General features: G+C 48.9%; 1 protein-coding gene across 5 annotated transcripts in view; it reads left to right on the forward strand.

Moving 5' to 3' along the window:
- The window catches only part of CNTNAP5 (contactin associated protein family member 5), a 628,981-nt gene that overhangs the window by 355,558 nt on the left and 253,783 nt on the right, over positions 1-19,640 (forward strand). For all 5 annotated transcript variants that reach the window (XM_036884000.2, XM_036884003.2, XM_036884001.2 and 2 more), the window contains 2 exons: positions 919-1,068; positions 3,829-4,000. In XM_036884000.2, coding sequence (XP_036739895.2) covers positions 919-1,068; positions 3,829-4,000 — 322 coding nt within the window. The remainder of the gene's footprint in view (positions 1-918; positions 1,069-3,828; positions 4,001-19,640) is intronic.

A 19,640-nucleotide genomic window follows, 5' to 3' on the forward strand; every position in this document is an offset into this window, starting at 1 on the left:
GGTCCATGATTTTGAGTGGATACACGTGGGCTGCATGCTCTTGTCGCAGACGGGTCATCGGGACCGAACCGGCCCATACGGCCGTGGATCTGTCAGCGGGTGCTTTGCACTGGCAGTCTTGAGGGGAAAGTCCATGGAGGGAACAGCTGAAGCTGTGTAGGCCGTGAGGTCATCTGGTGGTGTAGGGTGCCCGGAAGACCGGTGACAACAGAACAAAAGAAGAATAAAGTTGTAATGACACCCTCGCGCCCCTAAGAGTCCTAACAGCCTTCATATCCAATCTCATCCGATTCTTGAACAAGGCAGAGGTAGGAGCGGTGATGCCACGAAGGGTAAAACCGAGAGCTGAGAAAATCGGTGAGTCGAGGCCACATCATCAGTCAAGAAAGATTGGGATTGAGCTAGTCTGCCGGCTCTCCAGCAGGAGAGTGCCTGTGTCTGGCGCCATTGGAACCTCGCTTTCTTCGTCTACTTTTGCCTTTAAAATAGGTGTTCTACTTTACTAAAAAATAAATATAACCCATTTATAAAAAAATGTGAGGAACTGCCAGAGATAGAACCAGTGGGACCATTTTGAGGGTCTCTTTCAGCCTTTTACTCTGCTTTTCTAGATCAATGGGTTGATTCCCAGAGTCCAAACCTCTAGTGGGAGTATACGTACAAATTCATGTTTTGCCCTTGTGTTTTCAAGTGAAACATGCCATCATTTGTTCAGCCACTTTTAAAAGAGAAAATAATTCAGTGGTGAGAAGCGGAAGAAAATGACTTTTGTGAAGCAGCTGGGGGTTTGGTTTAAGCACAGTGGGAAGTGGGGACACTGTGAGCAAGCACTGGGCCCCCCAGGAGCGGACGGACCCTGGGCCGCTCTCTCGGAACTGCCCCACCGCAGTCACCCACACCTGGCCTCCTGTCTTGCAGGCAGCAGCCTGAACGATGGCTTGTGGCATTCGGTGAGCGTCACCGCCAGGAGGAGCCGCATCACGCTCGCTCTGGATAATGACGCCACATCTCCGGCTCAGGACCCCGCCCGGGTGCAGATTTACTCTGGAAACAGCTACTACTTTGGAGGTAAATTCTGCAGCTTTTGAGGCTGAAGATAAAGGAGGGAGGGGGAATGCAGGGGGCAGTTATTTCACTATGGTTATCCTTTGTCAATTAGACCATCCGCCACCCCACACACATGCACACACACAAACGCACACACATGCACACCCACCTCCAGGCCCAAAATAATGAGAAGCAACCTCTCACAGCTGTGCAGAAATAAATTATCTAGGTCAGTGCCGAGGGAAAAATAGCTATAAGAGCTGGCGTTACATAACACGTCCAAGGAGATTTTTGTAGCCATGCCAAGCTCTGTGATTATAGTTGAGAGGAAAAACTCGGCTGAAAACTTTAGAATCTGTTCCAACAGTCAGCAGTCCCTGCAAGAGGGAAGTCCATATGGGATGGCACAGCCAGCATGCTCAGCCATCTCAGCCACTCTGCTGTCTTAGTCCCCTGTCCCTTCTTCCTGCACACCCCTGGGGGCCATGCCCATGGAGTGGCGCAGCTAAAATAGGGGACGTCTAGCCGGTCTGTGAACCGGTAGTTCCACATGGAGCAGCCAGTATAGACCATGCCCTCTCCAACGCCAGGCCAATCCTGGAATATTTCCAGTGATCACATCACAGGGTCAAGCTGGTAAGGATAAAAGAGCTGGAGCTTGGGTGTTTTCTGCATTTTTACAGGGGCATGCATGTTTTCACTTGCATTTTTCAAAGTATTTCTTCCATTAAAAATATTTGTATCTAATTTCTTAAATGTTTACAGTATAGAAACAATCTCTAAAGAGTAGTTACTCTCAATAGCCCTCTGACCTTGAGCAACACACTTATGGTCCCTGAACTTTCTTAACTAGGACATGAGAAAACTAAACAAGATTTAAGAGACTTCAGTGAAGTCACGGACTAAATATAGAGCTTTGCACTCCCAGCATGACAGAGTGGACAACTTCAGCATTTGTAATGGGCCCAGGCTGGTCCTGTTCTTCAGTTGTTAATTTTTGGGCCATTAGGAACCCAAAGAGAAGTATTATGAAGTTATAAAGTGCAGTTTCTTAAATAGAATTTACAAATCACTTCTCTTATACCAATGGCATGTGGTTAAGACTTGAAATACAAAAGAGGCTTTCCCCAGATGCGGTGCACACACCGAGGTGCGCTGGGAGAGGAGCCATGCGGAGCAGCGTCTTGGTGGTTTGATTTTAGGGCCTTTGCCCGTCACTCCCAACCTCCTCTCATGTACAGGGTAACAAGTTCCTTTAAGAAGGGAGCACCTCCAGTCTCTTATAGTGTTTTATAGGTCTTACCTCATTTGATCCATGCAGTGACTTTGCGAAGTAGGTAGTTGTATCCCCATTTCACTGATAGGAAGCTGGTGTTGCTGAGATGAAATAATTTGTCGAAGTAATAGGACCGGGACTCATCTCGAGTCTGTGTTCTCCATGACCCCCTAGTGACGAGAAAGGGACACTAGCAACTGTGGCATAAAGGCTGCAGGAGAAGAGTCCAGAAGCCCCAGAGACACACCCCATGGGCTGCATGACTTTGCATCGTGATGCAGTGTTTCAGCAACAGAGAGAAAAGCAATCTTGTACTTACTTCTGGGGAAAACGATGTTGAATTATTATGGTACACAAGCATCTGAAATGCCTCAAAGGCAAAATGACTCCCTCCCCCATTGAAAAAGTGTTCTTGGAGGTGGGTCTGAAGGGCCCCTGGGATTGCCAGGTGAAGATGTATCTGGGATTTGAACGGTGCTTAAACAAACGCCCCACACGTAGTCTGTGTACTTAAGGAAGGTGAAAAATGAGTTTGAGTAATAATAGTCAACTTTCATAAATCCTCTCTACAGCTTCAATTAGAAGTTGTAGCATCTCTCTTCATTTTATGGTGTGCCTGTGAGCAGTTAGCCAGCTGCCGGGCTGTGCCCAGTGGTGACTATCTATTAGAGATGGCTGAAATAATTCCCAATTATTTATGGGTTAGGGCCATGTTTTCAAGCTTGCATTCCCATATGCTCAGAACCTATTAAAACCACTGGGATGGAGCTTATGAAGAGCACAGCACTCGTAGGCCTACAAGGCTCCATGCCCATCCTGAGGAGAAGTAGATATGCCCTGGTTGCAGGCTACGCTGAGTCAGTGTGGTGCAGGTTTTTCAAGAACACCCTTTATAAAGGCATGGCACCACCTTTCACACGTGCCATCACGGCTGTATCGCTATGTACATGTAAACCTGCAGCTCCTCAAGCGTCTTGGTTTGCTTTCTGCATCACTTCAAAATTCCAATGACCTTCACGTGTGTACCTTTCTCAGGAAATAAGTCTGTTAATGCTAACAATTAACCAGCCAGTGCTTCACCACCATCCTTGCCCAAAGCATAAATTCCTTTAAAGTGTAATTCAGAACTGAATTGTGCATTTAGAAGTGTGTGTCAGACAGAGCTCAGGCTCCCAAGTACTTATGATGTGTAGCTTTGTGATGAGGAGGGATGCCACGCAGAAGATCTGCAAACAGCTTGCCCAGAGGAAACAAGGAGTAAGACAGGGACACACGTTATGACCCCGTGAGCACGTTCCAGTGTTTGTCCTGTATAGCGAGAGAGTGTGCCCCACTTCATACCAACTGTGCCCCCTCTGAGGAGGCTGGGATTTACAACAAAAGCAGATGTGCCTCTGTGAGTGATAAAGCACCACGACAGACCATAAAGTCTTCCCTCGATAGGTCTCCAAAGCAATGACTGACCGTTTCAGCATTCTTCTTCATTTTTTTTCTCTGTCCCACAGGGTGCCCCGACAATCTCACCGATTCCCAATGTTTAAATCCCATTAAGGCTTTCCAAGGCTGCATGAGGCTCATCTTTATTGATAACCAGCCCAAGGACCTCATTTCAGTTCAGCAAGGTTCCCTGGGGAATTTTAGTGATTTACACATTGATCTGTGTAGCATCAAAGACAGGTAATTATTGTCTCTTCTTCTCTGTTCTCCCACCCCCTTCCCATTCTCACTGTTCTAAATATGAGTTTCCTTAAGCAAAATTCCAATCTTCTGACATTAGCCACATTAGACATAATTGAGTCGCCTAATGGAAAATATTTCTAAAAGGATTTCAGGCCCAGAGAAAAATGGTTTAAATTAGTTGAGTCTCTCTTCATGTTGACTTGTCGTAAATGGGATATGCAAATTAAATCAAAATACAAATTTGTGACAGGATTAAAATTTTATGCATAAACAACATTTGATTACTTTGAAGTTAAGAGTGAAGAAAAACAGAGGGAGCAATTCCTTCTCCCCTAAACTATTTCATTCTTTGCTGCAGAGAGCGGTGCTTCTAATACAGGCAGATGAGCACCAGGCCATCTGCAAATCCAATAACAAGGTTCTGGCAGTGCCCACCAGTCCACAGCGGCTCCCGGGGCAGCTGGCCTTTGCTGTCACTGCCCCTAAACCACTGCTTCTTTGTCTCAGAAGACATGAGAGCCTGGCAGAGAGAAGCAGCCGTTTCCTATGCAACCCACACATGTAACAAGAGCTCAGTTTCTCTCTTCACTGCTCCTGGCTCTTCTTATATTTGAAGTGTCTAGATTTAAAGACACACTGCAGAAAATTAAAGAGGATTGATGCTGGATTTTCCGCCAAGTCGATCATGTTCCCCATTTCTTCTCAAGCACTGACCTGACCTCTTTCATTCTTCCAGTTCTACTGACCCCAGTTAAAATATCATTAAAGGGTGAACAGTATATGCTAAGTGTTTGCCTATACACCAATGCTATAGCATCTCTGCTCATGGGTCTTCAGGAAATAAATTAGCTGTTACAGTAAAGTGCAATAAATGACCCAAGATATGCATTCTTATTTGTGGGTCACGTGGCAACATCAGCTTAGTGTAACCTCATAAGAATGAGGTCAAGAAGGCTCCAGGAAGGGGTGTCAACTAATCTGGAAGGACAGGCTGATCTGACTGAGGAATGGAGGTGTTTGTGTAGGATGAGTTTTCAGGATGAATTTGGGGACAGCAAGAAATCGGAGGGATCATGGCTTATCAGAATTTTACCAATTCAAGGCTCCTGTTCTTCATTTAAAACCTCTAATATTGGGATGCATTTTATAATCGATGGTATGTGACAGTTTGATTGGCAACATCTATTTTTCTTAGTTGCATTTAATATAATGGCATGTCTTAATAATGTCTTCGATGCAATAAAACGTAGGTTGATGCGATGGTAAGCCATTTCTATGGAGCATGTGATGGGATCATGGTAGAGATGTGGCCCAGGACCAATCCCCAGTACCCAGTATAAGAACTGTGTGCCTGTGGCGTGTGTCTCCATGTGCTCGGTGAGACTGAGGGGGGAGGCAGGCAGATTTGCTTAGTAGGCAGAGCACTGAGGGAACGGCAAGGAGGGTGCCCCTACCAGAGACAGAAGGCTGCCCCAGTCTGGGGAGCAGCACTGAGAACCAGCAGGTGCCTCCACTGCGTGGCACACAGATCCATGCAGAGAAGTCCGTTCATGCTCAGAATGACGCGTATGTTCCGGTGAGACCCAATGTGCATGTTTGTCTGTTAATACCACTGCACTCGGGACCAGCACCGCACACAGGCTTCCTGGCTTCTCTGCTTCATTTCTTTCGATTTGACCAGCTGGAAAAGCAGTAATAAAATGTGTGCTTTATTAGCATGTGCTAGTTTAGAGACCTCAGAATAAAAGGTACTGCTTGGAGTGGTTGTCATCCCTTGCATCTTGATGAATGACGGGGGGAGCATCTGACTTCTTCAGCCAGCACAGCCTTTTGCAAAGTGTAGATCAATAGGGGGAACATTTATCAACAGGGCTCTCTTATGATACCTTCATTTCTAATCAAGGAAGCCTTCATTATTTTCGATTACATGAAAGTCCTTGCCATCCACACTGCATCATTACTTTTGTGTAATTGTAGTCTGTATAATTGTATTACATACAATTGTGTTGTGGTTAATTGTATAATAAGGGATTGTGTTTAGTTTAGAGGGTAAATGGTACGTTTTTCTTGATTTGCCAGACAGCATCTCTTACAGAAGGCAATACTCTGGTAGAAGGCTTTGCTTGATGAATTTTTTTCTTGAACTCATATTTAACCTTTGTTGGAGAGGGACAGGGGTTAGAAAATTAGGTGGTTTCTGACTTTTATGTTTTATTTCTAATATGTTAATCATTGTAAACTTGATTTAAGGGCAAGTGCTAAGTCTTTGCTGCTTGAAGGTGGGGGCGGGAGGTGGTGGGAGAGGTGGGGGCTCAGGAAGAGTCTGGGCTGCAGTCTGGGAAGTCCACAGAGAGCAGACAGCCTTTGACCCGGCTCACGATCTGGTCTTCCTTCCCAGACCCCTTCTCGGCCTCTTTCTCTAGGCCCCCAGGTCCCCTCTGGTCCTCTGCAGAGGGGCTCCCCACCCCCTCTCAGCTCTATGAGCATCAGTTGACCTGACTGTACAGAGGGACCTGCCTTCCCAAGCTGTCCCTCCTTGTGGCCCTCCTTGGGGACCTACACACTTTGGGGCTCTAAGTGCTAGTTATGGGAGCAGCAGATGTGGGAGAGCCTGGAGGCTGCAGGTGTGGGAGAGCCAGTGGCCTTCCCAGAAGAGGAGCAGCCCTCCCAGAGCTTTTGGAGGCTCCTTGGCAGGGCGCTTTAGGCAGTGGCCCTTGAGATGGAGCCAGGGTGCTGCCAACTGGAACAAGTTCACAAGCACCCTTGAGATTGAGCCTAGGGAACACACTGACAATCTGCATCTCAATGATGGGACAACTACCACATCTTCTGGCCTTGAAGAAGGAGGCAGTGGATGCCTGGCCTGATGTTAGAACAGTGCATGCCTGAAAGTCCAAGGGCAGGTTGGGACTCAGGGTAGAGCATCCTTGCAGGAATCACAGTTGGAATCAGAATGGAGTATTCCTGACAGACCCTTGCACTTCCAAAAGCCTTCCTAAACCTCCAAAATAGGACGTGCAGCCACCATCCCTCTTCAGCAGGCTGCATCTCCAACCTCATGTTTTCCAAACCCAGCCCCCATTTTTCTTGAGCCACATTTGCCTCTTGCAAGCTATTGGCCTTGAAATAGGCAGGTCATAATGTTCTGAATGAATCAACAGAGAGAAGTTACCCTGGATAAATGTCCCATTGCCTGACCAGCTGGTTGTCACCCCTCAGCCATTCAGCCTTATGGATAGGCACTGAGTGAATGAGCAAGGTGCTCTACACTATGCATGAGTAGATGAGACGTGGTAAGAGCCATGAAAGCCATGGGAGAACAAGAGCATCAAGATCCCCATTTTTAAAGAGGGGACCTGAGAGTTAGTGATGTCTGTCCACTTTTCAGTGGTCACAGGATTGGAGATGCCATGTATAACTGAGTACTGCCAGAGCGCATTGCCCCATCTCCCAGAAGGCACTGACCTGGGAGTGGGCATTCCTCTGTGTCTGTGGCTCTAAGTATGGAACCCTGTCTTCTCACTATATAAATGTTCTTCAGGGGGGGCAATAAACTACATTCTTTGTAAATATTGGGTCCTCATGAGATTCCACTTAAAGGGGGGACATTCCAAGTGGTGTTCAATGCACAGCAGGTCTGACTGAAGTAAGGCTGCCCCGTCCTGGTGGCCCAGGTCAAGGACTTTGATGGAAGGATCCAACCACTCAACCCCAGGAGCCAGGAGCAATCCTGCAGGTTTCAAAGTCTAGGGCAGAAAAAGCAAATCACCAGGTTCTGTCTGGGAATTTGGATATAGACAGAGTACAAGGTGTGAAGCCAAACTTGGAGGGGCAAACAGGGATGCTGATGAGGCAGCTGTCTGGGGGTGGGGGCAAGTCGGAGTCACACCTGGGAAGCCACTAATCCCAGGGCAGGTAGCAGACATTTGAGAGGCAGTAGTGCCTGTTTAATTCCCAGTCCACTACTCACCTTGAGACATGATTCATATTATTTAGACATTTTGTCTAAGTTTTCTTTTGCAAAATGCGGACCATAAAACCTTCCTTTGCACTGAGAGTTGAGAGAATGTGAGACATCAGGGGCTTGTTTGCGGGTCTAGTAAGCAGAGATGCTCAGTAGATATTGGCTGTTTTAATTCCTAGAAGCCAGAGGTTTGCTGACTCTGGTTTCCATGGGCATAGGAGAAGCCTAGACCTCCCTCTGAAGTTATCCCAACCCCACCATGGCCAAGTGATTTAATGAGTTTCTGGAGTGGATCCCATACGTACACCTCTCATGTGCCCTCAAATCAGTTTGTTCAAGACTCACCAACACATGAGGAAAGTGCCCATCAGTCTGGGTGACCAGGTGTGGTCTTCGGATCCTCCTGAAACGTTGTTTTTCAGGGCCTAGATCACATGGTATGCTTAGGTGACAAAATTTAAGGTGGACCTTATTTCCAGATTTGTTCCTGTGCAGTCCCTGAATTTATGAACCTGGGAGTGGGAGCCTCAAATTTTGCAGGCAAATCCCAGCATGGTTGCATCAGAACCACAAGGAAGGTTTATTAAAACCCAAGTTGGTTGGCCCCACCCTTAGAGTGTCTGGTTTCACTGTGGTGTGCCAGAGAATTGCATCTCTAACAAATTCCAGGGTGCTGCTGTGCTAATCCTGAGAGACCTGAGAACCCCCGCCCTACAGCTCCCAGTCCTGGAGCCTATGGCCTTGTGTGGGTTCTGTAAAGGAGTGCTGGTGCAGGGTGACTGGTGTATCTGGGCCCCATGCAGCTTTCCTCCTGATCAGAGTGACATGGGGCCTCTGAAAACTTCCAGCAGCTCCTTCTCAATGTCCCTTTCCAAAGGGGTATTGAAATCAGCCCAGGAGACACTGTTGGGGTGCCAGTGAGTTCCTTCTCCCTCCAGCCTTCCCTAGAGACTCTCAGAAACTCTCCTGATTCCCACCACAGACGTAAAAGAAAACATCTTCATGTGTACCTCAGTGAAGGCATGTTTTGGCTGGAAGGGGGTCAGGATCTTAGAGTGGCTGCAGCTGCCGATGGATGTATCTCATCTTCGTGTGATTTAGACGGCTGACTGGCTGATCCCCCGGAAGGTCAGAGCTTGGTTTTCCTTCTAGACAAGCCTCACACGCTGTGAGCGGTGGCAGTGCCATTATAACGGGAGTGACTCTACCCACCAAAATCAGTGCTATCAACCTTCATAAAATTGCCAGACTGATTCCATCTGGTCTTCTGGTACCTGACAGAGGGTTTCTGTGGTCATGTGACCCATTTTCTGGGTGCCTTCCTTCTGGAGTGGTGATGTTGGGGAATTCCTTGGAGACTGCCCGATTCTGGTTTGCACGCAAGGAAATGGACGTTGAATAAAAGTGCAGCAAGGCCAGTGTGCAAGCAGGGTTCTGCCTCTGGGAGCTTTGCTATTCCATCCTAGGGAGGCTTTTTTGCCCTAACCCTTTCTCAAATTAAACCATGTGCTTGTTCTAGTGACTGAATCACACGCGGAACACTGCTTTAAGTTTCCTGCGGCCAAATAAGCTATGAAATGTAGCTACTCACTCCATGACCACTTCCCTCTCCCTAACACACACTCTTTTAAGAAAAGCATCTGCTAAACTCTCTGGTCAAGATCTGCACCATGTGGGTTCAGAGTTTGGAGTGTTGTAAATGCTGAGAGTGGGGAATTATGCTAGATGATGTCCCATAAACAAACTCATGCTAAAAACCCACCCTGTGTGTGTGGGAGTCGGTTAAAAACAGTAGGTTACATAAAAAGATTGTTTCAGGGTAATGCATATGTTTTAGATCTTCTGTAAAACTGAAAGTCTTTGCATCGAGTGCCAGAAAAGCCACTGGAAGGGCAGTGCCCACACAGTCAGAGTTTGTAACTCGCAAGTGAGAAATGCTGCAATATGGTGTTCTTCTTTAACGCGCCAAGGCAGGAGCGCGTCTGCTGCTTTTATTTATTATTTTCAGTCTATTTCATGGAGTCAAAGGGAAGGTTATATTTTATGTAACAGTTACTGAGCAAACATCCTCTGATTGTTATTTCATGTGATTCTCTCTGTGGTCCTGCAAGGCCTGCAGAGCAGTTCTGTGTGGTTCCCAGACCAGCAGTCCTGGCACCACCTGGCATCTTGTTAGAAATGCATATTCTCAGGTCTCAGCCCCGCCGTCTGGGTCAGAAACCAGGGGGAGCGGGCACCCTGAAGAATTGCAGTGCCCCCTCAGATTTGACGACCCCTGGCGTGCTCGTTATCATCACTTGGGAGAAGTGACCGCCTATGCTCAGAGAGGTTCAGGAAGCCACCCACAGCCCCAGCCTCAGTGTCTGGTGGGTCAGGGTCCCCAGCCAGGGCCACTGATTTCTCAGTCTGTGGAGATGCAGAGGCCCTTGGCCTACGGGCCAGAGACAGAGGAGAGACAGGTGTATCCAGGGCAGGGGGAGGGAGTGTCACTGAGGACATGGATTTCAGAACCTGAAAAGCAGGCTGTTTAGGGCAGTCCAGCAAGGGTGTTTCTGGTGAGGAGAGAGAGAGTAAGGCGTATGTCTGAGCATGGTGAGCTGGTGAGCTGCCGGATGTGGAAGACTGCATTGGCTGCAGTAGGTGACAGAGAACTTAAAGTCAAGGCCATGGGAGTTTGCAGCTCAGAAACACAATCTGAGTGACAGGCCATATGAAGAGCTGATCCTTAAATAATACTCACCTTGTGCCAGAGCATCTCATAAGTGTGCGTGCATGTGTGTGAGTGTGCCTACATGTGGATCCTCACCGTGACCCTGTGGGGTAGGTAATAGTCACTCCATTTCACAGCACCAACGCGCTGCCCAGGGTCACACAGCCAGGATGAAGCAGAGCCTGGCTGCAAACCCAGGAGTCTGGCTGAAGAGATCAGGCCTGTCCCCGCCCGCTGCTGCTTCTGACATCGCAGTTAGGAGGCATCAGCCCTGCAAAGTAGAAAATGACGTCTTTTCATCTTGTGTTCAAAGCATGAAGCAGGTTGTGTTAATGCGGGAAGAGAAGGGCTCATGGGCCACACAGATAGGCCACCAAGCCTGAGGGTGTCCTTGCACACGGCTCACTCCCATGACCTTGGGAGAGAGTCAGAGAGGATAAAGCTCCCGCAGGAGATTGCCCCGCATCCCCCTCCTCAGGCTGACAGGGGAATAGGGCCCCCCACAACTAACTTGGAAGGACTGTCTTGAGGAGTCTGACTGTGAGCTGCTCTGCTAGGAGCCTTCTGTCTGGAACCCCAGAAGAAGCCCTGGCTCTCCGGTCTGCTTCTCAGCTGAGCACGTCCCCCCACCTGCGGGTGCCTCTCGGAACACCAGTGGGGGGCTTGTCGGGGGTTTGAGAGGATACGAAACCCGATCAGATGTGAACAGGGTCCCTGGTGGTGCGTCTGTGTTCTACACCAACCTCATCTCTCTCCTCACTTGTTTTCTCAAGAAAAGTGGGTCGTTTCCTTGATGAAATGGGTCTTCCCTACCTGGGCAGGAGGAAGGGCACCGAGGGCCCTCAATTCACCGAAACCACAGAGTGTGGGCGAGCGGAGGGCAGCACTGCATGCAGTCCCATCAGAGACAGCAAGACTCTGCCCCCCAGCTGGTGGCCTGACATACTGATGCAGAAAACCGCCCCACAGGGCGCTGGGCGGCTCATCATGACACCCTCGTGGTGGGGGAGCTGCCCCAGCGCTGCCGCTGGGCTGAGGGGTTCCCACAACAGCGGGACCGTGTTGTCAGGATCAGTAGGCGCCGTGTTCCCTCACCTGAGAAACACCAGCCAGGAAGTCTGGATGCTTCGGACAACAAAGAAGCCACGGAAAACCCTCAGTCTTGATCAAAACATGAAGAAAAGCTTTTTTCAGATTCTAAAGTCACTTCTGCCCCACAGTGCTTGTGTTTAAGTCTGTGGAAACATTTCTTATTCAAGAATAGAAAGGGTCTTCCTCCTTGCCCACTTCACACAGTCATCACCTCAGTGAACCTTCTCCACCCCAGTTAGGCCCCTCTGTTTTCCACATTTTGCAAAAGGTAAGCCCTTCCCTCGGCCAGGGTCACACCCCAGTGATGTCCACGTTCTGGGCCGCAAAGCAAAGCCCCGCAGCCATCCGTGCTGTGTTTCTCTAGCCCCAAGGCATCACGCTGGCTCGCTGCAAGCTCACTTATGGTCACAGTATGTCTTTAGTTGGGGAAAAGGTGGGTCTGACCTGCCATAAGATGCCCTCATCTGTGTTCACAGTGAAGCCCGAATTTCAAATTAGCTCTACATTATTTCTATCATGAATTCACATACATCCCAGGAAGTTCATAGACTAGAACCCGGCCTCCCGTGGACTTCAGAGTGCCGAGGGACCCCCGTGCCACTTCACACACGTGGTCAGCACAATGCGACGCTTCCCTGCTCAGCAGATGAAAAACCAACTTTACCCGGAGTCAGGTAATTTGCCTCCAAACAGAACCAAATTCAGGATGTGGAGGTGGTCTCGTTTGAGCCTAATTTGGACCCAACCAGCCACGCAAGCTCGTCCTGCCTCAGCACCCGCAGGCCTCAGCAGGGCCCGGTTCCATCCCATCGCCACGGGGTGTAGACAGGAGCCGGGCGACAAGGCCGCTCCCTCTCGGAGTCGCGACCAAGACTGACCGAGAGCAGGAAGACGGAAGTTCCTCAGGTTAAAAGCAAGAGAGACAGAAATGGATGGGCTGAGTGTGTCTCAGCAAAGCAGGTCTTAGGAAACCTGCACACAGCAGCAAAGGATGACACTTTTCTGAATAATTTACCCACATACATGACCTATTTTAGTTTTTGGACAAGTGATGAATGTTTTTACTTGGTTCAAGTTACAGATTTGAAATCTTCCCTCAGGTGTAGCTTCATCTTACAAAGTTCCCTTCTACGTGGTTCACTAGGCCGGCCACAGAGCCTTTCTCCCTAACACTGGGGTGCCCTGGGGGCCTCAGGCGACGCCTCAACACCTGGGCCATGCAGGGGAACAGACGGTCCCAAGCAGACAGTCGCACGAGAGGACTTCGTGCACCAGACGTCACAGTGTAAACTCGGGTGCTGCCCGGGGCGTCCAGAGCACCCCTCGCTTTATTACGGCGAAGTATCGCTTTCGCCTTCCTGCCCGCCCCCCAGGCAGGAAAAGGATGCCTCACTGTAAAGATTAGGCCGGGCGATCCCTGATTTAAATGTAAAGTAATCCAAGATGTGGCTCTGAAGCAGCTCAAGGTTTATGGACTAACCAAATAATGCTATCAAGAATTATAGAACCTCACGGTCTGACAGGAGATCACGTGTTCCAGCATTCGTGTGCGCACACGTGAACACGCGGTACACACAGCGTGACACTGTCCGTGAGTCCTGACACACCTCCCAGTTCTATTTGCTGAAGACGCTGCCTGAGCTCTGCTGATCGTCCTCTGTGGCCGCAGCATGTCTTTTCTGAGGTCCTATCATGTGCCAGGTGCATTTCTTTGCCCCGGGGAGCCGGGAGTGAGTGATGCCAAGCAGCTGCTCCCCCCCCGGCCTCCCGTGCCCTGGGCGGGGTCTGTGCTCTGCTGTGCCGGGCCACCTGCCCACCATTTGGCCCTCCCTACCGGGCGCATCCCTACTGGGCGCAGGTGCTGCATAGGAGCTGAGGATGTAGGTGAGGCCCGGACATAGGTCATCCCCGACTTCTGAAAGCTCCATGGAGAGAGACCGATCTGGCCAAGTAACTGTGGAGATGAACACGTATGTTTCCAAAAACGATGAGCAGCATAAAGCATATGGAGTGCTGGAAGAGAGCCTGAGAGGAAGGCGGGCTTCCCGGGGGCAGGACCGCGCTTCCGGAAGGGGCTCAGTGGCGTCACTGCCCCTGACTCCACAAATGAACCCTTCTGAGGCACAGCCCGTCGCCGTCCGTGAGCTCTCAGAGGTCTGCTCTTCCCAGTGCCTCCCACAAAAGCTCCGGCTGGCAGCTGTGATCACAGCATCCTGCCTGTGTGGGCTGTGAGCTGTGGGCACAGAGAGCGCACAGTTCTGCTTTCTGCAGTGGGAAGAGACTGTCTAAGGGGCTGTTTAGCTGAAAACATATTCCCCACATGTTCCCAAACCATGAGTGTGCTGGGAATTCCTCTGTCCGCATTAAAGCATCCCCTGGCTGCCCCCCACCAGACCCCAACCCTGCCATGACCTTGTGGCTCCCATGCATAAAGAGTTTACCTTCTAGGAACTCCCCTCTGTTATCATATAAGCTAGACCTACACTTAGCAAAATAGAAAAGATAGACCGAGTCTGCCCATCCAGAGTAAACACCAGTGTACAGGTGGGAGTGATATTTCAGCTGGAAGTTTGGTAAAGCCTGGGATCCATAAGTGACAGGAGGAATATGCATTTTAAAGGTCATCCCAGTTACCCAGCTCACCCCTGTTAAGTTGCAGCTCCTGAGTTTATATGAGACCCAGGGGCTGGGGGAAACGAGGACATGCAGTTGGCAGTGGCTTGAGCAAATAGCGAGGAGAGTAATACAAATTACTATTGTTTCCGGGGATATTAAATAATTCTTCAACATCTGAGACATCTGAAAGGAGCCGAGCGTCTGTAAGGAGCTGGGCGAACCCTCGCAGCTCTAAAAGCCAATGATTCCATGATATACTTTCTTCAAATCCACATCTTCACAGGCACACAGGGACCCGTAAGAGCCTAGAGGACAAGCTCCGACTGCTTTAAATTTTCCATTTGCACCCACTTTGTTCTCCACATCACAGTGAATTTGTAACACAACTTTTCTTGATAGAATTACCCTAAACATAGAACCACTTTTTAGATAGGGAAATAAAATAGTGGAGAACTATTCTCTTAGTGGCAATTTGCTTCAGATTTTTCTCCCATTTCCCAAAATATGTATTTTATTACAACTCTAGCTGTGCTGAAATTCAGCTTCTGTGCATGCAAGTCACGTGCTCTCCAGCACATGATGGAGGGAGGCAGTAAACACAAGGACCCAAATGCCCCCGCTTACGGTTCAGGGGCCCCCACGGCCTCCCCCCTCCCTTCCTGTGCACCCTTACCTTCTCCTATGTCAATTCCCATTCCATCTGTACACATTTACTGAGCATCTGCTGTTCCAGAATATACGTATGTGCATGTATAGGTGTATATATCCAGAATGTATGCTTATACATTATACTCTGCAAGAAGCTCAAGAGCAAGGGAGCAAGACAAGAAAGCAGACGTTTCACATAGGGAAGCTCATGGCATGAGCCGCATGAAGTTACATGCAAGCTACATTGGGACAGGAAAGCAGGAGGGACGGCAGGAGTGGCAGGGACGTGCCCCAGTGGCCCATGGCCTGACCCAGCAGCCTGTCTCCTTCCACCACCAGACACTGGCTGCCCTTTTACTTGTCTGGAATTCCCTTCCTTTCTGTGTTTTCTTCCCCTAAATTCTACCTGTCTTTCAAAGACTAGTTCAGGTCTTACTCCATGAGGTCTCTCTGAGTGCCCTGATGTTCACAGTGACCTTTTCTTATTCGGATGTCTCTAGCAAGCTCCTTTTCCTTTTTCATTTAGCTCTCAGTCGTGCTGTTTACCTGCTTTGTACCTGTATTTTGCCTTCCCAGAGAAAGTTCTAGAAGCCTACCGATGCCTTGTGTGGAGAGCACAGGCGTTGCAATTATTTCTTGGATGATTCGAACCTTAACAGCATTTGCTCTTAATAGCTGGGGGCCCTTGTAAAGCATTTGAGCCTCCACCTGGCCTTGGAGTTGGGTACAGTGCTGCTCAAGATATGGAGGGAACTTGACGATCTCTCATGTCTTTGCATATTTCATCCTCTGGAGACTGCTGTCCAAGGTTTGGGAATTAAAGCCCTTCCCCCCTTTCTCATCCTGAAAACTTCCCAATGTGCTTCACACCCGTATCACCCTATTTGATAGCAGAGTGCCTAATACAAGCAGCCGGTGCCCGCTGTCATCGCCAAACGGTGCGAAGTGCTCCTTCTGTGAGCCCCAGTGAGAAGAGTATTTTTGTTTAGCAAGGCCATCATAAAATTAGACAAGCAAACCGTAGTGATGTATTTGAGAAACGTGGTCTATAAATATTGCAGTGGAAGGAAGCATGTGGGCGCATCACCCTTATCACCGTCTGGGGCTTTCAGGGAAACAGGGTGCGGCTCTGCCGGAGAAGGTGAGGCAGAGGAGAAGGCTGCTCCAGAGAAGCATGCAGAATGTTTCTGGTGGTTGTCAGTGGATGTCACCCGTCTCCTGGTGCCAGGATGGGGGAGTGCACCTTCTGGAGAGAGAGCTCCGAGCAGCTTCCTGGAGGCGGAGCTGCGGACTGTGGTGAGACAGGGGTGTTTACCTAGGAGGAACGGGATAAAAACACGGCTGCTGGTGGTGGTGTGTCTGTGACCCTGCAACCGTTCATCTCAAACTGGAGCCGCTGGAGAAGGTTTCCCACTAGCCAGAGAGCCGCACGAAACAGACATGCCCCAGACTCCATCACTGCCTTCACTTTCTCTCTCTCTCTCTCTTTCTTGGAAGTGTCTGGCGGAGACTTAAGCCACATCGTTATTATTCACTGGACTGGGCCAAATTCTCTAGTGTCTCCTAACATACAGACCTACTTCCAACTTTTGCCAAAGGCCATCTAAAATGGCTTTGTTAAGAAAAGGTATATAGATGTATGATTTTCCTCCTATGAGGATTTCCCCTTACTTGTTTCGACACTGTAACAAGAGTCACCCAGATTTAGCAGCATTCTGTGATGGGCCAGGGGCCATGCTAGGACTTTTCCTCTGCTAATTATCATGTTCAAAGCTGTAGAGACCTACATTAAGATGCTTAAAGTAAACTGTTCTCATTCTACAAAGCAGGCAGCCGAGGCTTGTGGGTGTTAAATGATTTTTCCAAGATTATATGGCTAGGAAGTATTTTCATTAGACGTTAATGGGCCCCCCAAACAATTTGGAAATAAAAGAAATAATGTTGCCCTTTGAAAGTTAAGATAAACATCTAATAGGTCTTAATGGAATACTGAAGATAACGCATAGCATCTATGCCAGGCTGGATTATGTCCGCCTTAATGTTTATTCCTAGAGGAGGAATGTGTCAGATAAAAATAGGTTGGTAGGAAACTAGGTCATAAATAAGGAAAATCAAAGAGATAAAGCTAATTGTAGTGAGGAGACAAATTGAGACCTCGTGAACCTCAGGCACCTAAAAAAGAAGCTCACGTCTCAGTGTGGCATCAGGTGGGAAGAGAGCAATGATGCCGAATCCATACCCCGGCAATTGTGGCCTCCCGGCCTCAGCGCAGGACCCCCGGGGCCGGGGTCTGCACCTCCCACTCTGCTCCTCCTTCCCCAGAAGAGGCAGGCTCATCACTCTCAGCCTTCATTTCTCTCAAGAGCCCGGCAGACAAGGGGTTTAACTATGATTAGTTCAAAATGCCAAAAACTTCATATACTTAATAAGAGAACTTTCTTCTAGTAAAAAGAATACTTTATTTCATGTAAAAAGATGCTGCATCTGTTGACCAGTTCAAAGCTGCCTTCAAAATAAGGCCATACTCTGAGCAAATACGCACTTGTAATCTAGTTATAAACCATCAGTGAGGATTTAGGTTTCTTTTTTCTTTTTAATAAAAAAATTCCTCACTTTTTTCCCACCCCAAATATCATAGTCCATGCTAGAGCTGTTGCTAGATCTCTAAAAACTGTCTACTCAAATCCAAGCAACTCGGAGTGACCTGGCAGCCTGGCGGGCCAGGAAATTCAGTGTGCGTCCGCTCACTAGTGTGGGTTCCGATCCCTCTGACCGTCCGAAGCAGGGGCATTAGACCAGGAATCCTGGAACTACCCTTGTTCTGTTTTCAAGCTTAACAGACAGGCTCCTAATAGTTGGCAGCTCCAAGAAGCTTACCTCAAGGAAGAGGGTGTGCTGGTCACTCGGGGGACCTGGAAATAGTGGGGGGATGTACATTGCAGCTCTCAGTGTAAATTGATGAGCTGGGCTTCTCGTGCACACCGTTCGTTCGTGAGGTTTGCCTGCATGGCTCAGGGTCCTGACGACCGACGTCCAGGGAATCTGGCGAGGTCGGCTTTCCGTGTGTGTCAGGAGGAGAGCACAGCCCTGGGGTGGGAAGCTGTGCGAGGTAAGGGCTCCCCGGTGGGGTCTCCGTGGCCAGGTGGTTGGCCCTGCCTGAGCCGCTGTACTGCTGTCCCTGGCCTTGAAGAAGGACGCGCCCCACAGCAGGCGTTTCAGGGAGCCCAGCAGGATTTTCAGTGCTACTGGTGACTACGGGTAATCTTCAGGTTTGACCCCAAACTATTTAGATATTAGCTTCAAATTGTAGGAAGCTTGAAAGTCACTAGAAATCTTTAAAATGCAGATTTCTGGGCCCTCGATTCTGATGAATTCCATCTGTGTTGGAAAATTAGAATCTGAATTTTATCAAATACCCTAGGATGTCGTGAGTTGGTCTTCCAGAAATGCTATGTCAGCGGGTTAAACACAGAAATTTCCTTATTCAGCTCAACCTCATACAGTCTCATCTGAATTTTCCCTGCACAGTGGGGAGCTAGATTCCTGCCTCGGCCTGATGATAGTGGTTTTCTGTGGAAAATGGTTGCTTTGTTCAAACAAGTTTGAGATGAACTGGAGTCTGTGAAGCTAAATGGGTTTCTTTACTGCAGTTTTTCACTGTGTGTGTGTGTGTGTGTGTGTGTGTGTGTGTGTGTGTGTGTGTGTGGCCCCACATGTATAAACTGTGCAAGAGGAGAATTAATTAGAAGTTTCCACAGACGGCCCATCCTTATGAGACACTCCAGGCAATGCCGCCCTGGGTGTAATAAATCAGATAAATACCAGGGAGCGGTCAGCTGTGTAGACAAAGTGGCTTCAAAAGCCAGCACTAGGGAGAACGAGAAGATCATGAGCCAGCATTCTCTTTACCTCCTTTCTCAACAAACGTTTATCTGCCCAGGTAACTCTTGGGCCTCGTTTTCCTTTCCGACTCCGAGGCCAGAGCTCCTCTTCCGGTCTGAGCCTTTGGGTTCACACCCTGCATTTGCACTGCTGATCTTGGCTGAGCTGTGTAAGTTGTGCCCCTCACTTTCCAAGACAGCCGTGACTGTCTACAGGGTTGTCTGGCCGATTAGCTGCAGTGATTATTGTGCCAGCCTAGCAGTAATCTCGCACAAGGTAACATTCAGCAAATGGGGGAGGGGTTAACATTATTTCACACGGGTATTTTGGGGAAATTCAGGAAGAGAGGGTTCACAATGCATGATTTATTTCCTAAGCCCCTAGAGATGATAGAGGCTGCGGCTTTTGTACCCACCACGGTGCTCCCAGTGGCGGCTTCAGACAGTGTTCCACGAGGATCCGCAGAGGAGGCGGGGCTCAGGGTGGCACCTCGGTGGTTGTCTGGTGATACCTGCCCTAGGAGGAGGAGGAAGTGAAAACAGGGTGGTTCCCCCTTTTTTCATAGTTCTGCAGGGAAAAATCAGAAGCAAAATGAGAGGGACCTTGGCCATCTAAGAGCTGACTGTCCCCGTGTTGTCCAGTCCCACTGAACAGAAGCGCAGTCGATGTGTCCTTAAGGACTGGACTTTATGTCTGGGTGGTTAATTCTGGGAGGAGATGGATCC

The sequence above is a fragment of the Manis pentadactyla genome, chromosome 8 (genome assembly GCF_030020395.1).
Source record: "Manis pentadactyla isolate mManPen7 chromosome 8, mManPen7.hap1, whole genome shotgun sequence".
In the NCBI taxonomy this organism is placed as follows: Eukaryota; Metazoa; Chordata; class Mammalia; order Pholidota; family Manidae; genus Manis; species Manis pentadactyla.